Source organism: Mirounga angustirostris, unplaced genomic scaffold, assembly GCF_029215605.1.
Source record: "Mirounga angustirostris isolate CCGP_5_RB_7025 unplaced genomic scaffold, mMirAng1.0.hap1 SCAF_1, whole genome shotgun sequence".
Taxonomy (NCBI): Eukaryota; Metazoa; Chordata; class Mammalia; order Carnivora; family Phocidae; genus Mirounga; species Mirounga angustirostris.
Window position 1 is genome coordinate 125,262,558 of NW_026991709.1, and position 20,683 is coordinate 125,283,240.

General features: G+C 58.2%; 1 protein-coding gene across 7 annotated transcripts; it reads left to right on the top strand.

Moving 5' to 3' along the window:
* The first annotated feature begins 22 nt into the window (after nt 1-22).
* AMOTL2 (angiomotin like 2) lies at nt 23-17,844 on the top strand. Of its 7 annotated transcripts, none has more exons than XM_045903750.3 (10): nt 23-177; nt 2,585-3,379; nt 6,108-6,417; nt 7,435-7,579; nt 7,972-8,064; nt 12,064-12,359; nt 13,229-13,527; nt 14,239-14,456; nt 15,028-15,207; nt 16,006-17,844. In XM_045903750.3, the coding sequence occupies exons 2-10, from the start codon at nt 2,646-2,648 to the stop codon at nt 16,062-16,064; spliced, it is 2,334 nt and encodes a 777-aa protein (XP_045759706.1). In that variant the 5' UTR covers nt 23-177; nt 2,585-2,645; the 3' UTR covers nt 16,065-17,844. The 7 variants fall into 7 exon arrangements, with proteins under 7 accessions (XP_045759706.1, XP_064443559.1, XP_045759708.1 ...); XM_064587489.1 differs by lacking the exon at nt 23-177 and adding an exon at nt 1,129-1,689; XM_045903752.3 differs by lacking the exon at nt 23-177 and having other exon boundaries at nt 15,031-15,207.
* The last annotated feature ends 2,839 nt before the right edge of the window (nt 17,845-20,683 follow it).

The following is a 20,683-nucleotide window of genomic DNA, read 5'->3' on the forward strand; positions in this document are numbered from 1 at the left end:
ATTCCTGGCATAGCAGCCGCCTCCGGCGCGGGCCGACCCTGGGGCTGCGCGCTGGGGCCCGAGCGGCCAGAGCGTCGGCGCCACCGCCGAGTGCACACCTCCGCCGCCGAGCTGCGCCGGGCCGGGTCGGGCCGGGTCGTCGGGTCTGACTACGCCGAGCCCCCGCGGGCCGCAGCGGTAAGGAAGGCGGCTTGGGCGCTTCGGGGAGCGCGCGGGCGCGGAGAGAGGCGTCCGGCCCGAGCCAGGGCCCCCGCGCAGCCCACCCTTTTCCGGGAGCGGGAGCCCGACGCACCAAGCGTCCTCAGCGTGAAGTGCGCCCTTTCGAGGAAGCCGCAAAGGCGGCCCAGTCCGTTCCTCGCTGCGGGCGCCGGGCGGTGCGCCTGGGGCGGGGGCTCTCGCTGGCGCGCCGGTCCCCTGGGGCGGGGGGAGGGGGCAGCCTTTGCGGAGAGCGGGGTCCTATGTTTTGGGTCGTGGGCTGGGGAGAGGGGCGCGGAACAGGGCAGGAGGCGCCGCTTCGCGTTCAAGTTGCAGGGCCCTGGGGTTGAACTGGTTAGGTGGGGGTTACAGGTGTCTTTGCCCCCAACTAGTCCAAGAACTCCTCTTTGTCTTCCTTGGAAAATCCTCTCTGGAGCCACGGAATGGCTCTCACTTAGAAAGAATGCGGCCGGCCGTCCAGCCCGGTGACGTCAGCGTTGGAGCATTTGGAAAACAAAGAGGGCTCGGGAGGCCGGGAGGGAGGCGGACCCGCGACGCTTAAAGAACTCCGTGGGCTACCGGCTACCCTCGGCTGCTCGCTCTGGGCGCACCGGCGGCCTCCGGGGGTTCGTGGTCGGCTTGGAGTCCGGGTAGAGCGGGATCCCGGGCTGGGATGCAATCTGACTTAGAGCCCCTCGTCTGGGTTCCTTAGGCGAGCGTGAGCCCCAGCGAGAGCCAGAGTTGCGTGCTTACTTAGGAAGCGGGGAGGGGGGGATGGTTGCAGGGAGCCGGGTGCGCTGGTGCAGCAAAGGTGCACGGCTGGGGTCGTGGTCCCGGATTTTAGTAACGGCTCCGCCGAAAGAGTGTGCATCTGAGGGGTCTGACGGGGGCAGACTCGGCTGAGAGGCCCCGGACGTGCTCCCCGCTCCCAGGCACATTGCTGCGGGGAGGAGACCAGGAATCTGTCCAGAAAACTCTGCATTCCCTCACCTCCCCACCCCCGCCCCGTCGTTCTCAGCGGGAGTCAGCCCAGACTGATTACTTTAGGAAATGCCCCGCGGCTGAAACTCTAGGGCGAATTGATTCCAGTTTGTTTTGCCTCCGGTAACTCTGGAGTCTTGGCATCTCCACACCTACCGTGTGTAGGGAGAGGGGGCGGCATGATTGGGTGCCAAGAAGGATGGGGACAGAGATGCCTTCCAGACTCATCCCCCTCTCCTCCTTTCTGGGCAGCCAGGAAGGAAGCCGGGTGAGGGGGGGCAGCCTTCCAGGACCTGAGCCACTGAGAGCCCAAGCTCAGAAGGGAATACCTTCCTCAGGAGATACTCCCTGCACTTTAGGCTTCCAGCCCCCAGCCTCAGGTCCCTGCAACCAAGAGCCTCTTTCTTGCTCCCTTACTCCTCCAGTTGGCTCAGATGGGTGTTACTGATGTCAAGATGCTGAGTGCCTACTCCCATGTGGCAGAGGACCAGGGGGGTCTTTTCCAAGTAGCAGGTGTGTGTGTGTGTGTGTGTGTGTAGGAGGGACAGTCATCAAATCAAAGACATGGTGCCATACTTTGTTTTTCCTGGAGCATCCATGCAATTGCTGTCAGCACACAGACTGTGTGACTGACCCATAAACCTCGATGGGTGATCTCTTTGTGCTTCATTTCACAAAACCACGGTCCTGTGGTAGCCTCTCTTCTCTCATCCCTTATTCACCAAACCAGATGCATTTTTTCACCTTGCAGAGTCACTGCCAAGGTCATCCCATGACTGGGAGGGTTCAGCATGGCAAAGGGGGTGGACGGTGGTGAGTTAACTGTCAAGGCTAGGGCTCAGGCATGCTGCATTCTAGGGGGGGTTGGGGGCTGTTTGCCCAGGGCTTCTACTAGGCTGGACTCATTCTTTATCACCTGCCAATAAGCTGGGGCCCTGTCTACCCCTGGACTGGCCTGCTCAGTGGTCATAGCTGAGCTACCCCTGCCCTGGAGTATCTCGTCAGCCTTTTCAGTGGGAAGCTGACTGCAGGAGGCTGTGGTCCCTGGGTGGTTGATTACCTTCGAGGTGACTGGTGTCTGTCTGTAGGCCTAGTAAGTCCCCGCGAATATGACTGTAATGACAGCCTCCGCCCAGGATTTACAGTGTACCAGGAGCTCGGCAGCCATTGCCTGGCTTCATTTTCAACTCCATGAGGCAAGCATCATTCTTTACATTTTTCTGATGGGGAAACTGAGTCTCGAAGGGTAGGTAACTTGCCTTAATCAGTAGGTGGCAGCACTGGCAACTGAGCCTTGTGTGATCCTCCACTCTCTGCCACTATGCTTGGGACCGTGCCGTAATGGAAAGTACCCCCTGCCCTCTTTCCCGCGTGCTCCCCCTCATTGCTCTTCTTTCTCTCTTCCCAGGTGCCGTGGGGCCAGGTGCCACCGGCCGTTGTCCAGGCGGGTGTGTGCCAGCCAAGGAAGCATGAGGACGCTGGAAGACTCCTCCGGGACAGTCCTGCACCGCCTCATTCAGGAGCAGCTGCGCTATGGCAACCTGACTGAGACGCGCACCCTGCTGGCCATCCAACAGCAGGCCCTGCGGGGTGGGGCCGGGGCCGGGGGCACAGGGAGCCCCCAAGCCTCCGCGGAGATCTTGGCACCCGAGGACACTCAGGTGCTGCAACAAGCCACAAGGCAGGAACCCCAGGGCCAGGAGCACCAGGGCGGTGAGACCCACCTGGCAGAGAACACCCTCTACCGGCTGTGCCCACAGCCCAGCAAGGGTGAGGAGCTGCCCACCTATGAAGAGGCGAAGGCCCACTCACAGTACTATGCGGCCCAGCAGGTGGGGCCCCGGCCACATGTGGGGGACCGGGATCCCCGAGGGGCCCCAGGAGGCCATCGGAGTCAGGATGAGGCCTTGCGGGAGCTGCGCCATGGGCATGTGCGCTCCCTGAGTGAACGGCTCCTGCAGCTGTCCCTGGAGAGGAACGGTGCCCGAGCCCCCAGCCACATGAGCTCCTCCCACAGCTTCCCGCAGCTGGCCCGCAATCAGCAGGGCCCCGCATCCAGGGGCCCCCACACCGAGGGCCCAGAGCCCCGTGGACCTCCGCCTCAGTACCCACACGTTATGCTAGCTCATGAGGCCGCCACCGCTGTCACCGACCCACGATACCGCACCCGCGGGAGCCCACACTTCCAGCATGCCGAAGTCAGGTAACTGCCCAGCCTGGTCTTTCGAAAGCTCTTGACTCTCTTCCAGCACTTTCCGCCCCCCGGGGTGGAGAGCCTCCAGACAACACCTTGTGCCATGGCTGGCAAGCACCGGAGGAAGGCCGTTGGCTACCCCTCTCCTTCCCAAGGAGGAGGGGCTGATGCCTGGAGGAGAGTAGGACTTAGCCCAGGTCACAGGAGAACTTAGTGGTGTCTTTTGCTTTCATTTGGAGATGGATGCCATTGTGTGATTAGCTGTAGCAGTCAAGTAACTAGGGTTCCCGGGGGGTACCAGTTACAGCAGAGGGTTAAAGGTTAGGTTTTTGAAAGAACTTGCTAAAGATGAAGGTTGGGAATCATTGCCAAACTGTTTCCAAGCTAAGTGGGGAGAAGGTGGGACCTCCTCCTCTGGAGATTGTTAAGACCAAGTGGACAGTCGGCTTTCTGTGGTTAGTGGGAGGCACTGCCAACTGGAGGCAGGAAGGACCAGATGGCCTCCTTAGAGACCACTCCCTGTCCTACACCAGGGCGGGAGCTGCCCTCTTGCTACTTTGCCTTTCCTTTCCTATGCTCCAGGTGGCTGGAGCCCTTAGGGAAGAGGACTTGGGGTCCAGGCGAGCCCCTTTCTGGGGAGCTCGGAAAAGGCTGCTGGGGAATGTAGAGCTTGATTCTGAGTGTGAAGGGAAGCCTTGAGAGGATACAATTTGGCTTACCTCTTTAAAAAGGTCCTTTGGGCTGCAGGTAGAGAGAAGGGATTCTCAGGGGCAAGAATGGAAGCAGGAGACCAGGAGGAGGCAGAAAGCCCGGATGGTTTGCAGGAATACTGGTTCCTAGAAATGCAGCTCTGCCCCAGGCTTCTCCCTTGGCCTGGCCCCTTCTGAGAAGGGGATACACACTGCTCGGTTCACACACCCCATCTCCCCGCGTGCTGGTCCCGGAAACCCCACCAGAGGGTCCTGAGGATTTGCAGCCTCCTTTCCTCTGGAAGGCTCAAGGTCGAAGTCTGGTTCTCTTCATGCTTGCTGAGTCTTCATTTAGTCACCCGCTTTCCCACCGTTTGGCCTTTTCCCAGCATAGATGCCTTTCCTTGCTCTCGAGAAACGAGTGACGCCATGCTGTTGGTATGGAGGAACCAGAGGATGGAGCCTTGTGGGTTTTCTCCAACCTCCACTTCTCGTGCTCCCCTCCCCCACCTTAGCTCCTTTCTCAGAGCTTGGTCAGGGAGAGTTTCGGAAGCTGAGGCGCGGGTTTCTTCTTTTGGAGGAGCCTTATTGGACCCTGTCAGGAAGAGATAATATCGTGGAAAGGAAGTAGACCACAGGAGAACAAAAAAGGGAGGGTAGGGAGGGGCAGAACAGGGGAATGGAGAGCAAGTGTGAAGGGAAAGGAAAGCTCTATTCTTTCTCAGAGCTAAGTCATCCCCAAAGAATGCCAGTTGTGTCTGCCTGGCCCAGTGCAGGGGGAGAAAGTTGGTGAAGCAACCCCGAGAATGCCACATTTAGCAGCGCAGGGGAGTTTGCACATTCCAATGGGGACCCTCTGCTCAGCTCTCCCTGGAAGCTCCACCTTAGGCGGTGAGAGAAAGAGAGATCACAAAAGGATTGTTCATTGGGAACCTGGGGGAGGGACTTTTCTTTTAGCCTAGGGTCCTCAGGGGAGCAGGAGAAAGGAGGCTATAGCGGGAAGGGAGGTGATGGACCCACGAGTGGAATTCAGTTCTCGTGGAGCATCTGGCACTTGGAAAATTCCTGGTGAAACGGAGGCAGTCTGTTCTTCTACACTTGGGAGCCCCACGGCCCCAGAAAGGCTCTGTGACCAACCTCCACCCCCATGCCTCTTGCTCTTTGCTCCTTCCCTTAATGGGGCTCTGAGGGTGACATGACAGCATTGCTAGAGGCCAGTGGAACATTGTCCCTAAACTCGGGCTGTTGCGGTGGTTCAGCGGGGGCCCCTGTGCCCAAGAAAATCCAGTGTGTGGGTCACATTTGCTCTTTAAACAGACACTATGCTGCAGTCCCACTGGGAGAGGTAGAGGATGGGCCGCCATGGCGGGAGCACGTGCTGTGGGCCCAGCCTCCTGCCGGGCTTTGTGTCGGCCCGGCCAGCCCCTTGCGGCGGGAAATGCTGACCCTCATGATGTGGCAGAGGCATGCCAGCGCCCCGGGGATTTGAGGGCCAATTTTGTCAGACTTGGGAGCTCAGGCTCTTCCCCCCCCCCCCCCCCGCCCCCGCCATCTATCTCACCACTCTGCCCTTAGCCACAGTATTCAAAATATGTTTCTGCGACGGGTGAGGGGACCCGAAATAGGAGGGAGGAAAACGTGGGTGTGCTGCAGTGGCAGGTGCTTTAAACAGCCACCAAGTGGCCCAGGGGCCTGGGTGGCTGTGCGCTCAGTCATGATCGATGTGGCCTCCAGACCCAAAAAGAACCTTCTGTGGATTAGAAAGGTCAAGTGCGCATTGCTTGAGATGCCTTGTTTAAGTGCTGGTGGCTCATAAGGTCCAGGACTACTCAGGCTGATCCCCAGGGCCTTGGCCACAGTGCTGCGAGGTGTGAAACAAGCATCCTGATGTTAACCCCCGCTAGCCCCGCTCCCTTGGCCCTCGAGGGTCTTGGGTAGACGCCACTGGTCACCGCCTGGTGTTGTGTGGAGGCTCCCCAGTGTGCCAGGAGGGCTGGGAGCCATGGGGGTCTGGGCAGCCTCTGAACGCCGTCTGTCCTGTTCGCCAGGATCCTGCAGGCCCAGGTGCCTCCTGTGTTCCTCCAGCAGCAACAGCAGTACCAGTACTTACAGGCGCCCCAGGAGCAGCCCCTGCCGCCACACCCAGCGGCCCTCAGCCACGGCCCCCTCGGCTCCCTCAGTGCACCTGAGGGGGAGGGGCCAGCGAGCACCCCGGCCGCCGCCGCCGCCTCCTCGGGCGGTGCCCACCTGGCCCAGGTGGAGACTGTGCTGAGGGAGAATGCCAGGCTGCAGAGGGACAACGAGAGGCTACAGAGGGAGCTGGAGAGCTCAGCAGAGAAGGCCGGCCGCATGGAGAAGGTAGGCCCTGCTGGGGCCCCAGAGGGGCGGGGTGGGGGAGGAGCTGCTGCCCACCCCCTCGTCCTTCCCATGCCCTACCTCGCTGACTCGGGACAGCTGGGGAGCAGCCTCAAGGCCAGCAGAGCAGGCCTGGGGTGTGAGCAGTTGCTAGCCGGTGGTGATTAGAAAGAGCCCATTCACCAGCTCCCTGCACACACCCCCTCCTGCGGACACCTCCCACAGAGAGCCCTTTGTGTCCCCCACACAACAGCCAGTCTGTTCTAGGCCAGCCCTGGCCCAAGCGAAAGCCCCTCCTCTTGGAAAAAACGGGCTACTTATTGGAATCCCAGGCCAGCTCGGAGCACGTGCGGAACCTGCCAGCCGCCAAGTGGGAGGGGCAGCTGGGGCCAGACTGGCCCTCTGCAGTGGACGGTGATGGCCAGAGGAGGAAATGCTCCAGCCAGAGGCAGCTCAGGCTGGGGGCTGGTGCCCCGTTCTTTCGTGAAGGTTTACCAGCAGTGTGCGTTCAGCTTTGACAGGTGGCCTCGGGCCTCCTGTGGCTGTCCCGTGATGTCCCAGTTAGCTCAACCCCCCAGAACACGGCTGGAGTCTTTTTGTGCCCAATCCTGGCGTCTTTTTGTGCCCAATCCTGGCCGACAGGGCTCAGATTCTCAGTAGAACCTGGACAAAAGCAAAATGCTTCTTTCTGGATGTCGGGCGCAGAAAGGCTGTGTTGAGTCCCTCTGAGGCAGCCACTTCCAGAGACTCAGCCCTGGGTCACTCAGCATTGGGACCTTGGCACAACTGAGGGGACCCTTGCTTGCTGGTTCTAGTGTCTGATTCATCTCTGGAGGCCACAGGCTTCTGACCGTCCCACTCTAGCCCCCTGGATTGTTTTGCTGTTGCCTTTGACCCTCTCCTCTCGCACCCTTTCTGCTGGAGAGAGCAGAGCTGCCCGGGCCTGTGGATGGGCCGCTGACGCCACGCACACTCTGGGCTCTCTCCCCTTCCTTCAGCTCTCCTGTCTGCCTCTTGCAGCTGGAAAGTGAAATCCAGAGGCTCTCTGAGGCCCACGAGAGCCTGACGAGAGCCTCTTCCAAGCGGGAGGCCCTGGAGAAGACCATGCGGAACAAAATGGACAGTGAAATGAGGAGGCTGCAGGACTTCAACAGGGATCTTAGAGGTGAGAGAGGGCACCCAGAGGGAGGGGGTGGCGAGCATCTGTGGAGGCCTTGATTCCTCTGGTCTAGGGAGGAATGCAGAACCTCTGCCCTCTGCAAAAAGAAGTGTGAAGTGGCTCAAAGGGGGCCAGTGTGAAACTCCCTGGGAGCCACCTGGACAGGGGGATGCTTGTGTCTGTCCTACGCCTTGGAGCCTCTTGTGGAACCCTCACCCGTGTGGCCCAGAGTCTCCTTCCTTGTCAGGCCCTGAGCGCACCCAGGGCTTCCCTATCAACCCCTCCCTGGTTTGGAGGGTGCAGCCCCATAGACAAGACCCCAGGGGACACCCGCGCAGGCAGCTTCACCTGATACTCGAACATCTTTCCTTAAAACATTTTTCCTTCATTTGAAACAGAGAGATTGGAATCTGCCAACCGCCGTCTGGCAACCAAGACCCAGGAGGCCCAGGCAGGAAGTCAGGACATGGTGGCCAAGCTGCTTGCTCAGAGTGAGTAGGGCTCCCACTCAGACGCCTGGACAGATAAGTGGGTGGTGAGACCGTGGCAGTGACAGGGGACACAGGAGGATCGGCCCTCTCTGCTGTCAGAGCAGTGCTTCGAGCACAGGATTATGGAGTGCCTACTCTGCACCCAGCCCTGAAGTGTCCTGGCTGGGAGGGGTGGCTTCCAGAGAAGAAGATCTGGTTCTGTATTTACTGGAGAGATGAGTGGCTACCAGAGGGACCACTGTGGCGCAGTGACTTGCTGGGCTGTGGTGCCATGTCTGTAGAGTACCCTTCAGAACTCAAGGTGCACTGGGCAGTGGGGGAGGCCGGATAGCCCTGGAGGCGAGTGGGAGCAGAGAGAAGGAATGCTGGGTTCCCCAGGGCATTCCAGGCAGCGGGAAGGTTAGGGGGGCCCAGTTGGAATGTGAGAAGCTGGGGAGCATGATGCAATTGGGACATAACAAGCTGGCCAAGTGGGGGTCCCCGCAGACAACCGCAAGTGGGTTCCTGGAGCTTAACCAGCAGGTACAGTCTGAAGAAGGGGTTTAGGAAGCTCCTCTAACGGGGAGGGTGGAAAGCTTCTGGAAGACAGTGGATGAATTCCCTATTGACTAGTCTATTCAATCAGTCATTTGTTCATTAGCAGCACCATGCTAAGCCCCTGTCAGGAATTGGGCAGAGGGTAGGTGCAGGCCCTGGAAGGTACCAGGGCAGAGAGGTCAAGTGAGAGGGGTTGAGCTTGAGAAAGAAGCAGGGTCTTCTAACTACAGATTCAAGGGAACAGAGGTGTCCCTGGCCTTGGAGACTAGTGACTGGGAAGTCCCCACTGGCCTGAGAGAGAGGCTCTGTGGGGATGGCTGGGGGCTGGTGCAGTGGGATGGCACAGGTGGAGGTGCATGGAGTGGGACTAAAGGAAGCCCTGAGCTCAGCAGCAGGAAGAAGCTCTTCTAGACAGAGAGGCAGTAAGTTCCTACTATGCTATAGTGGTGTTTGGGCCTTTGCAGAGATATGGGATGGGGGTGGCTGGTGTCCTGGTGAGGGTGGCTTTGAGGAAGCCTAGTATGTATGAGGGGCCTGGGTAGTATGGGGTGTCCAGAAGTCGAGGAGCAGCTTGAGGACTGAGCTCTGGCTAGTAGCACCTCCTCCTTCCTCAAGGAGGGCTCAGAGCCCAGAGCCCCGGACAGAGCTGTCCAGAACAGCGAATGGGGGGACGCGACACTGAAGGGATTGGGGGGGGGTGGGGGTTGAGCAGGACGTAGGCTAGGCCATAAAGAGCGGAGCAAGGTGGCAATGACTTTGGGTCCCTGGAGAGAGGTGATGGTGGTGGGGAAGGACAGGGAGGGGGCAGCCCTTAGTGTAGCCCTTGGAAGTCTGGGGGGATGGGTTCCTGGCAGGAGGCAGAATGGGGGTGTCCTGTAGGAGAGGGTAGGCTTTGGGGGTGCGATGCTGCCGCAAAAAGGAAGTCACTAGGCAGGTCTCTGGGAGCCGGCAGAGGAGGGGTGAAGGGGGGAGGCCGGCCTGGAGGCGTTTCCGTTCCCCGGGGAGCGAGAAGCGCCAGGCTGTTCTTGGCTTCTAACTGGAGCCATTAATCTGGAAGCCGCGGGTGACCTGGATGCCTGGCATTCCTGGGCCGTGGGGCTGTTCCGCTCCGGCCCGCACCCCCCCCCCCCCGCTTCCTCCCGCGCGGCCCAGAGCGACTGGGACAAAGGGACAGGGCTGGTGGGCCGAGCGGTGGCTTTCTCCAAGGTGGAAGGCGTATCCCCCTTCTTCCTGCGCAGCTCAACCTTCCTGCCTGCCCTTGGCCCCCTCCCCGTCTCCCACCCCGGCCCAGGAGCTCTCCCAGCAGACAAGACAAGCCCGTGGTTTCATGCCAGTAGCTGGGGATGGCCGAGGCTGAGGCCTGCCAGCCCCTGCCAGGGCCTTAGAGGTGCAAGGCAGCAGGAAGCTGTGGGAGACATAAGGCTGGGTCCCCCCACCCCTCGCCAAGGGCTGAGGAGAGCCAAGCAGCTCTTCCTTGTTCCTTAGTACCCATGGAGAAGACACAAAGCTCCCAGGGAAAAAGTCTAGGGTTGACCTCACTTTTTCTGGGGTCAGTCAACAGTAGTAGGAAAGTGTGATCATTGTCCCCAATGCCTGCTTTTGGTACAGACCCCCGGCTTTGGCTGCTCTGGTCTGGCCCTGCCCTCCACTCCCTGGGGATATGGACTTGAGTCCTGAGCCTAGCTCTCTCAGCAGTTTCCCGTTGGGCATTTCCTTCTTGCCAGAGCCTCAGGTTCTGGGACTAGAAGATGGGGCAGTCATGGTAAGACTGGGATTCGAGGCTGCTGCCCGTTAAATTCTGTAAGCCGTGGGCTCTTAGAGCACATACAGGAAGGGGTCGTTGCTTCTAGGCCCAAATCCGCAATCTACTCTCTGCCCACCCCTCCACCACACTCCTTAGACGCTAATTCAGCCCCCTTAGGATGCCTCAATTTCAATATTATTGAGCTTCCTCATCTTTTTCCTCCACACCAAAGAGTAAAGCCAGCCTGGGCCCGGCCTTGAAAAAAATCCAGATTGAGCCGGAGCTGACCTGGGTTGCCTGTGTCCTCCTTCTCCTGCCCCAGGGCCCTGAGTAAATGAATCCTCCCTTTGCCTACCCAGGTCCCAAGCCTTCACTCTTCTATTCCAGAACCTGTCCCATGTGATAGGTACTCAGCTGCATGTGGCCCAAAGATTAAAATTAATTTAAATAAAAGGAAAAATTCGGTTCTTTCCTCACACTAGCCATATTGCAAGTGCTCAGTAGGCACGAGGGGCTCATGGCCCTTGGGCACAGGTTGGCACAGTACAGAACAATTTTATTACAGTAGAAAATTCCACTGTACTGTGAGAGTGCTGCTTCAGAGACCGTGCCTTTGAGTTCATCAGGCAGGCCCTAGAGCCCACCCCCTTCTGCCCTCCAGTGAGGCGGGGCCCTCCCCCCACCCCGACACCCTCTGGGGGGGGGCCAGGCTCGATTCCCAAAGGGCAGGTGAATGGGAGGTGGATTTACACCTAGGGCATCAGCTGGAGGACTGCATGGTCTGGCTTGGGTCTTGCTTGGCCCCACAATGTGACGTGGGCCCCTGAGCAGAGTTCTCCCGGCAAGCAAAAAAGATGATTTAAAAGTTGGGATAGCTAGGATCTTAGACACAAATCTTTGGACTGTAGTCATTTTCATTATGCTGCAAAGTTTGCATTTCTTTATGAGCCCTGTTGCCTACATCTCAGTGGTCCCCCAGACCAAGGAAGGAAATGTAGCACTATTCTGGGGACCCCCACAGAATGAGTCCTGGAGCCCACTTTGAGAGGCCTCTGGGTGTGAGGGCCTCCCACCACAGCCAGAAGCATCCTGGTCCTTTGGAGGCCAGGCTGCCTTGGGTCCCCACTTTAGCAGCACCAGTCACCTGTGTTTCTTCCCCACTATGTTGGGGGTCACATACCCTACCTCGAGGGGCTTCAGGGGAATGAGATGTGTACGTGCCTGGCTCGTGGTGCAGCCAGTGGAGCTTCTTCTCTTCCCTGTTCCTTCATTCTCTCACTGGAACGATGGTCCTGTCACAGTCCACCTGCGCCTTCTCATCCGTCATGGGTTCCTATCACAGTTCCTATCAGGCCAGACTCTAGTGTCATCATGAGGCTCAAGGAACATTGTGAATGTGTTTTGGAAATGGTGACACCTGGCACAAGTAGACAGTGTTTGGGGCTGCTCATGTCCCAGCAGAGACGCAGTGTGGCCCGGTTACTACTGCAAGGGCCCGGGGCCAGTGCTGCCATTTATTTGTGACGTAACCGGCCCCTCCCGCATGTCCTGGCGGTGGTGATGACAGTGCCTACCTCCTAGGGTTGTGGAGAGGATACGATGCAGGCAGGCTGGTCCGGCCCTCAGTGCAGAGCCTGGTATGCGCCAGGCGCTCGGTGGGACTGCCGCGGGGTTGCTGTCCCTGACCGAGGCCCCCCGCCCCCCGCCCCCCCCCCCAGGCTACGAGCAACAGCAGGAGCAGGAGAAGCTGGAGCGGGAGACGGCCCTGCTGCGCGGCGCCATCGAGGACCAGCGGAGGCGCGCCGAACTGCTGGAGCAGGCTCTGAGCAATGCGCAGGGCCGGGCCGCTCGAGCCGAGGGGGAGCTGCGCAAGAAGCAGGCCTACGTGGAGAAGGTGGAGCGGCTGCAGCAGGCCCTGGGGCAGCTGCAGGCGGCCTGTGAGAAGCGGGAGCTGCTGGAGCTCCGTCTGCGGACCCGCCTAGAGCAGGAACTCAAGGCCCTGCGTGCACAGCAGGTGAGCTCGGAGACGCGGCAAGCTGGCGGGGGAGGGCGCGCAGGAGAACGGCGGCAGCGAGCTGGCGGGGGAGGGCGCGTAGGAGAACGGCGGCAGCGAGCTGGCAGGGGGAGGGCGGCATCTGAGGAGGCTGGTTCCAAAGTCCTGGGGGGTCCCTGCTGAGATCCAGTTGGAGGCGCCCTTGGAAAGCCGGGCTGATCCGTGTTCCAGCCTTGCCCCCAGCTCCCCCCAGCCACCAGCCTTAGAAGAGGCTTCGCCTCTTGGCCGGGTGCCAGCCGTGGGGACTCAAGACCTGGGCTTCGGTCCTCAGCAGCAGCAGGGCTGAGCATCCTTGGTCTCTCAAGAGAGTGGCCCAGGAGCCTTGATGCGGAAGACTAGCCAGCTCTTAGGTGTCTCCCCAACATGGTGAGGGCAGATGGTAACCCAGATCCTGAGTCCTCATCCTCTCTTTGGGCTGTGTTATGGTAACTCTGGTGTTTACACGCCAGATAGAGTTCTGTCGCCACTCCCCACTGTACCCTTCCCACCGAGGTAGAGTGACCACAGGCCCTGGACTGCCCAGGTGGGTCCTAGTCTACACCAGTTGTCACAGTGTAATTATTAAGAGCACCCCTTTCCCAAAGTGGAGGATACTTTCTTGGGTCCCCTATGCAGAGGCAGGCCTGATCTTTCCTGCGCCCTTGTCCACGGGGGTGTGGGGAACCACGGCACCTGCTTCATCTTCGGTAGCTGCGGGACACAGGGGCAGGTCTGCCGGGAAGGGCGAAGGACGCCCCTGTGCATAAGTGAGAGCCCTCGTGCAGGGGTGAGGACCCGTGGCTACCGCACCCCAGCCTCTGCCCTTGATCACAGTGCTCCCTTCTCCACAGAGACAGGCAGGCCCCCCCACTGGTGGCAGTGGATCCCCAGAGCTCAGCGCCCTGCGGCTGTCAGAGCAACTGCGGGAGAAGGAGGAGCAAATCCTGGCGCTGGAGGCGGATATGACCAAGTGGGAGCAGAAGTATTTGGAGGAGCGTGCCATGAGGCAGTTTGCCATGGACGCAGCCGCCACAGCCGCGGCCCAGCGCGACACCACCCTCATCCGCCACTCCCCCCAGCCTTCGCCCAGCAGCAGCTTCAACGAGGGCCTGCTCACTGGCGGCCACAGGCATCAGGAGATGGAAAGCAGGTTGGGTATTGGCATTGCCCCCCCTGGGGTGGGGGCGGGGGTGCACTGCCCAATCCCTGCCATGCCCTTAATCCCTGATAAACGCCCCTCTGGCCACGAGGCTCAGCAGGCCCTCACCTTCTGGGCCGATCCCGCATGTCTGGCACACCAGGCATCACGCACGTGTTCTTTCCCAGAGATACCAACCGACTCCTTGGTCTGCCCAGGAGACCTTGGCTGTGGAGGCGTCAGATGCCATCCAAGGCTCTGGCCTCTGCCTGCTCCCCCACCCCCACCCCCAGTCAGTCGGAGAGTAAGACTTTCCAGCCGAGTCCAGAAGGAAGGTGGACTCGGTCCCTGGCTTCGGATAGCTAGTATTTTCTTTCCAAAAACAACCTCAGAGGCCCCACAAGATTTCTGTTCGACCTATGTCCAACTCAAAAGCACAAGCACATCAGCTGAGCCCATTGGATGGTCAGCAGCTCTGGGGTATTGCCCCACCGGGCAAGGGTCGTGCCGTTGCTGTCATCCGATGAATCCAACCCACCCCTTGACCTGCCTTTGCTGCCGTAAGAAGGGCCCAGTGCTCGCGCACTGGTAGTTTTCAGGGCTTCGGATTTCAGAACTCTGATGACATTTCTGAAGGCTCCCTCCAGCTTTCATGAGGTGGGGAGGGTAAAGGCCACTGGATTTGCGGGTCTGACCATGTGAGCGTGGTCTGTCGCCCCTCAGGTTGAAGGTGCTCCATGCCCAGATCCTGGAGAAGGATGCAGTGATCAAAGTCCTTCAGCAGCGCTCCAGGAAAGAGCCGGGCAAGGCCACGCAGGGCTCCCTGAGGCCCGCCAAGTCTGTGCCGTCTGTCTTCGTGGCTGCCGCGGCAGGGACCCAGGGCTGGCAAGGTCTTTCCTCTAGTGAGCGACAAGTGGATGCCCCTGCCCGGCTGGCTACAGGTGCGAGGAGGCGGGTGGGAGGCAGAGGTAGAGGGCTAGGTTGCTGTCAGGCCTTTGCTCCCAGAACTGAGACTCAGAGGAGTTGGGGCTTCCTGACCCCTTGCCCGAGGGAGCCAGCTTCCACGCTGGCTGCGGTGACCCTCCAGCCCACAGCTATCCTGCTGGTGTGAGGGGGCATGCTCTAGTCCCCATCTCCGTAAATTCCAGCACCCTGGATCCCAGCCACTTGCCATCTAAGCAAAAATAGAGCTTCCTGGGCAGATGCACCTTGCAGGCAAGCTCCTCTGCTCCTCCGTCTGAGCAGATGCCACAGAAATTCCAGAGTCCCCGCTGGTTTTAAGATTCAACGCGCTAAGAAGGGTTCTGCCACTTAAGAGGTCTGGAAACCAGTCCAACCTGATAGTTATTCCTATTTGGAAACAGGAGTCCCGAATCTTAATCGAAGTTCGTGCAAATCAAGAGCAACCCGTACCACCTCGTGCCCCCAGTTGGTATGGTTAATTTGAGCTGTCCTTCATGGGGCTACCACTGCCTTCGTGAGGCAGTCACTGTCGGTCTCCTGCCTTTCCAGCAGACCGGGCCCCCGAGGAGGAGCCAGTGGTCACAGCTCCGCTCCCTGCTCATGCCAAACACGGGAGCAGAGACGGGAGCACCCAGACCGACGGTCCCCCGGACAGCGCGGCCGCTTGCCTGGGACTGGATCCCGACAGCCTCCTGGGGTACGGGGGGGGCCAGAGAACGGCCTCACTGGGTAAGTGCCCCTTCCCGGGACTTCTGTGCTGCGCAGGGCTGCGGGTGTGCTGGGGTGTGAGCTGGAGCACCAGGCTCTTTGTTCCCAGATCCCGTGGCTCACTGCACTCCACGGGGAGCCGTGCACAGTGCTGGCGAGCAGGCTGCGCGGGCCACCTGCGTGTGGACGTGAGGGCCGGTTGGATGCACGGATGGGAGGAGCCGAAAGGCCTGATCACAGATCCCGAGTTCAGAGAGAGAGCGCCTGCGCAGGAGGCGCTTCGTCTCCTCCTTCATAGCCTGCCTTACATATTTCCTTGCCAATCTAAGCATCTAAGATCATGCAGCTTGGCGAGTGACCTGATGGCAATCTCCAGTTAGAAGAGTTTGTTTAAAAAGAGTCCAAGACAGAGATATTTGAGAAGATGGCCTTTTAAATGTTTTCTTCCCTTTCACATTAGCCCTCGGGGGTGGGCCTGCGCCTCACTGTCCCAGAAAACCACAGGCTCGGGAAGAATGCTGCAGCCTCCCTCTGTCCCTCAGGGCTCCCCCTCCCTCCGAGCCTCCAGCCAGTTGAAAGTTATAAATAAATGTGTCTTCCACACTGGACGTTGACGATCTGGGTGGAGAGCTGGGGGCGCAGAGCTTGGTGCTCGGTTGGCCAAGCCGGCGGGGGGTGGGGGAGGCAGGGGAGGGAACCTGGGCAGCTGAGGAAGGCCCTGTTGGTAAAGCGAGATCCTATCTTAAAAATGTGCCAGGATTTAAAAGGGCAATCTTGTAATGCTCACTGGCATTTGCCCGTGCTCTTGTCTCTCTCCAGACTCTGTTGCTACATCCAGAGTCCAGGACTTCTCGGACATGGTGGAGATACTGATCTGAAGGAGGTAGTGCTCGGGGACTCCGAACCATACCCTGTCTCCTCTGCCCTCTGCTACTCTCAGCCATTCCAGCAGCCCCTCCATCTGCTGCTGCCCCGCTTTCCCCACCTAGGCATTCACTCCCATTGACCGTCTGGTGCCCGGGGCTTAAGGATGCTGCAGGGGTGAGGGGGAGCCGTGAGAACGCCTGCATGCAGAAGACCCTGCTTCTTAGCCCCACATCCCTCCTGAGCCCATGCAGAATGAGGATCCCCAGGCTTACTGTTGGGGTAGCAACTGGAAACCCAGAAGGGAGCTGAGCCTTCTCGGGACCCCCAGTTGGCACTCAGGCAGGGAGGGAAGGCATATATTGGTTTGGGAGAGTGATTTCCCAAGATGGCTGCCCATGGACCCCAGATGGGCTGGTTCAGTACAGAGTCGGCCGTGCTGTTCCCCTGTGGCTAAGTGTGGTCCCAGCCCACCTCATCTGCTCCTCAGCTCCTCACTGCCTCCTTGAGATTGCTGAGACTTGCATCTTCAGGGGACTATTGAGGGTGTTAGTCCTGCAGAAGCCACAGCCTCGCCCCCTCACTTGAAGTGGGTAGGGGCCATTTAAGTGGACTGGGATAAGCTGTGCAGTTTGTACATAACCCACTTTCTTACGGAACAGAAGATTGAGGCATGCCGCTTCAGATTTGTGCCCTCTCTGTTCCCCTGTCCCTGCCACCACGGTTCCTGTAACTGCTGACTAGCCTCCCAGCTCTCTGCCCTTCTCGAGTTCTTGGCCCACGGATTTTGATACTGGTTGATCCACGTGACATTGGCTGTCTTTTCCTCCACCTTGAGCCTTGTTTTGAAATGCCCACGGGACCCCTATCACCAGCCTCTTGACATGGCTCCACAGCCCCTGTCCCTGGGACATTCTGTCGGTTTGGTTATGAACCCTGAGCCAGATGAAATGAGCCGCCACAGACAGACATCTGCCACGGGGGGGCTTCCCAGCACCAATTCTCTTGAAGGAAACTGGATAAGTTGCCTTATTCTCATCAGAGTCTTCGTTCCCACCTGGAGGGATTGGGAGAGGGAGCTACGCTGGTGAAAAACTGGTCAATGAGCTACAAGATGTGACTCAAATCGTCTCTGGATGGAGCCCCCGTCACAAAATGGCGCCCATGAGGCTGGCTCCTCAAGCTACCGGCGAGCAGTGCCCGGAAGCAGGGCCAGGGCTTTGGAATCAGACCTGCCAGCAGCCGTGGCTTCGACTTCGGGTCTTAGAGAGTCCCCCAGCTCAGCCCCAGGACCGATGGGTGGGTTTTAGTAGTTTGTCTTGACTGTTTTTAGTTCTCCTTGAATCTTTGTTTTTTCCTTTACTGTTTTTAAGTTCGGTATGTGTTCTTTTATTCCCGTGATTCCTCAAGTTTCCTTTTTAAACATTTGCATTTGCTGGACAATTGCATATTTTTTTAAATCCCTCTACCCTTCTTTAAAGCTGAAAAATACATTTGGTTCATGTGCATTGTTTACAAAGCAAGAAGAAAAAAAGAAAAAAAGGCAAAAAAATATCGTGAAAGAAAAAAAACAACTTAATATATTTTGGATTAATATTTGGTATTTCTTTTAAAGTATTTTTTGTGCTGTGAACGTTTTCTGCCAAAGACCATGATGTGTGTCTGTATGTTTAAGTTATCGTAAATATTTAAAATGTAAACATGGCTGTTTTGTTATGCCACCCTGTACCAGGACTGCTGCTGCATTCCACTGGGTATAACAGTATTTTAATAAAAAAATAATAATAATTAGAATCGGTGTCTTTGCCCAAGTGAGAGACTACACTGGGACAGAAAGGGGGAAAGGAAAGGGTAGAGGAGTTGGCGTGTCACCCGTGTATATCGTCCCTGAGCACTCTTGCCTCTGAACGCCCCCACTCCCCCACCCCATGCTCCCCAGTGCCTTAGTCCTTAAAACATTGGCCAGACCATGCCGATGAGTGGCAGCTCAGGGTCACTGCTGTTTCTTGAACATAATGTTTTTCTGCCTGGGAGAGTCTCACAGATGGGCAGCCTCCCATGGGTAGCTTTGTCCTAGCTGGTTTTGTTTGACCACATGCTGTGGTTACTCCACAGTAGGATTGGGTGTCCAAAGGCGGCTTTATCCTTCCCCCCAGCCCCACCCAGCACAAGGAGTCCCAGAGCTGTGCAAGAGCCTGGGCACCATGCTTGCCCTCTGCCTGGACACGAGCAGAGGGTGTTCGTGTGTGTGGCGCATTCTGGGGCCCTGCCTCGTGACCTTGCTGTGGTATCACCACTCTTGCCCTGTGCCCAAGAAAACATGTCACTCTGATCCATAAAAGAGAAAACCGTTCTCAGTCTCAGATGTTACAGTAGAAACAAAGTATCTGTCTCCGTGGGCCAGTCAGGACAATCAGGTTCCCATTCGGGATGTGGGCTAGCAGTCGGGCTGACCACTGGGCAGCAGGCAGCCCTACAGGTTGTGGGCACTTGAGGGAAACAGTTAGCACCCATGGCTGTGGGTGAAGTATTTTCTGGGCAAGTGTAGGGACTCGGCAGTAATGTTGATGAGCAACCCAGTAGGATCCGAAAGAACATGTCCCTGAGCCAGCCTACCTGCCCGCATGAAAGGGAATCCAACAAGTAGAAGAATTGGGACTATTCAAGGACTTTTTCCAGCAACTTTGCATCCCCGACTTGATGGGCCCCAGCAGATAGAGAGCTCTCCACGCAGGATCCCTACCCAACACGAGGCCGGTGCAACAATCCCCACCCAGTGGCCACACCAACACCCGAGCCCTCTCCAGCCTGCCTCCCACCACCCGCGCAGCATCAATGCCTGTCTTCCTGTTAATCAGGCCCTGGCTTAGGGTTTGCTGTGTGGACGGTTTGCTCTCTGAGGATGCACGCCACAGAGCTCCTGTTCCCACAACGCTTTCCTCAACCACATCAGCCCACAGCTGGATTTGCTAAGACGTGGTGTCCCAACAAAATGGCGGTGCCCGTAAAGAATGCCCTTGGCAAAGACGTTCCTGTTCACCTCCACCTGCCCCCAGAAGAGCTCTGGGAGGGCAGCCCACACCTGGGTACAATAAGCCCTGACGAGACTGCCATCGCATCCCCAGCACCTTTGGCCAGGGACTCTCAAAGCATCTGTGCCTTGTGTAGGAGCTAGTCTGGTAAGTCATTCTAGTATTTCCTTGGCACAGACCAAGAGGGACCAAGAAACCATCCCATGCGTCCAGCACATGTGCATGCATGTGTATTTGTTTATGTGTCTGGGCACATGTGTGCCTGAGCCTGTTTACAAAGATGTGAAGGACACCAGTATCTCCTGCTGGAGCCCTTGTAGGGCAGTAGGGCCCTCTAGCCACAGGGCCACCGGTGCGTCTGAGGAGCCATTTCTTCTCAGAAAAGGGGTTGAGTAGGCATCTCAGTCACTTAGAAATTCAGCCTAACAAAGTTCTGGAACTGGCAGGACTGTAGGCTGTGCTGGGGCTGGGCAGGCCTCTGGGGACAGGAGTGTTTGCCTGTGTGCCCTGGCATCTGTGATAAGGGAGCCTGGGTCCCACGGGTGGCTCTGCTGGGCCCTTTGGAGGCCAAGTTCCTCTGCGAGGGACAGCCCTGCCCTGCCTGCCCCGCCCTCATCCAGCGTCTCCGCTAACAGGGCTGGGGGTGTGGCTCAGAGGGGCCCCACACTACCTGCCCTAGAGGGCTGGAAGGCCACCTGTCCCGGCCATCTCTCTCTCTCACCTCCCAGTTAATCGTTAACTCTTCCCCTGGCCCGGGCAGGTGTCAGGCTCAGAGGGCTTGGCAAAATGTGCCAATCTAGGGGCAGTAAATTGGGGCCCAGCCGCCCAGAAATGGCGGAAGCCACTTCACTGCTCCCAGGGACCCCAGCTGGACAGGAAACTTGTTTGCAGTGCCACCGTCTTGTTTCCTACTCAGTGGGGACGCAGCCAGGAACCAGGGGTCCCTGAACAGCCTTTGCTGTGTGGCTGATGCCTCAAGAGGCAGCCCAGGAACCTGGCACCAAGTAGTGCCTTCCTGCACCCACCCTGCCCAGATCCAACGGAAGAGAAAAGCACCATGGCAACCAGGCTCTCCGCATCCCTTTGGTGGTTTTTTGTTGTTGTTTGCTTGTTTGTTTTTGAGATATAAATCACATATCATAAAACCCACCCTTTCAAAGTCTACAATTTAGCGGTATTTTATATCACAGCATTCATTTTAAACCAGCGGTCAAACATGGGTCATCAGCGAATGCCCCACCAGTGGGCCCGATGGACAGAATTAGAAGTGCTATTTGATCTGGCACATTCACACTCGTCACCTCTGATTTCTCAGGATGACACTTTGACCTTTCTATAGCTGACAGTCTCCTTCCACCTGGCCCAGCTCAGCAGCTCCAGCTCACCCCACACTGGGCCGCAGAGAGGACACGGGCTCCCCTGCACCAGAGCCTTCCACCATCGTACCACTCCCCCACCCCCGGCTGCCAGGGCAGAGGTCCTGGCCAGAGATTTGAGAAGGAGACCTGTGAGTCCTGTGAGCCCTGACCCCACTAGCGGGATGGGTTCAGTTTTATAAGCCTGAAGCTTATATAATTTGGGGAACTTTTTAAGAAAAAGAA

Coding starts and splice junctions, on each gene's coding strand:
- AMOTL2 (XM_045903750.3), top strand. CDS start 2,646: ATGAGGACGCTGGAAGACTCCTCCGGGACAGTCCTGCACCGCCTCATT. Junction 3,380..6,107: donor TTCCAGCATGCCGAAGTCAG/GTAACTGCCCAG, acceptor CCTGTTCGCCAG/GATCCTGCAGGCCCAGGTGC. Junction 12,360..13,228: donor AGGCCCTGCGTGCACAGCAG/GTGAGCTCGGAG, acceptor CCTTCTCCACAG/AGACAGGCAGGCCCCCCCAC.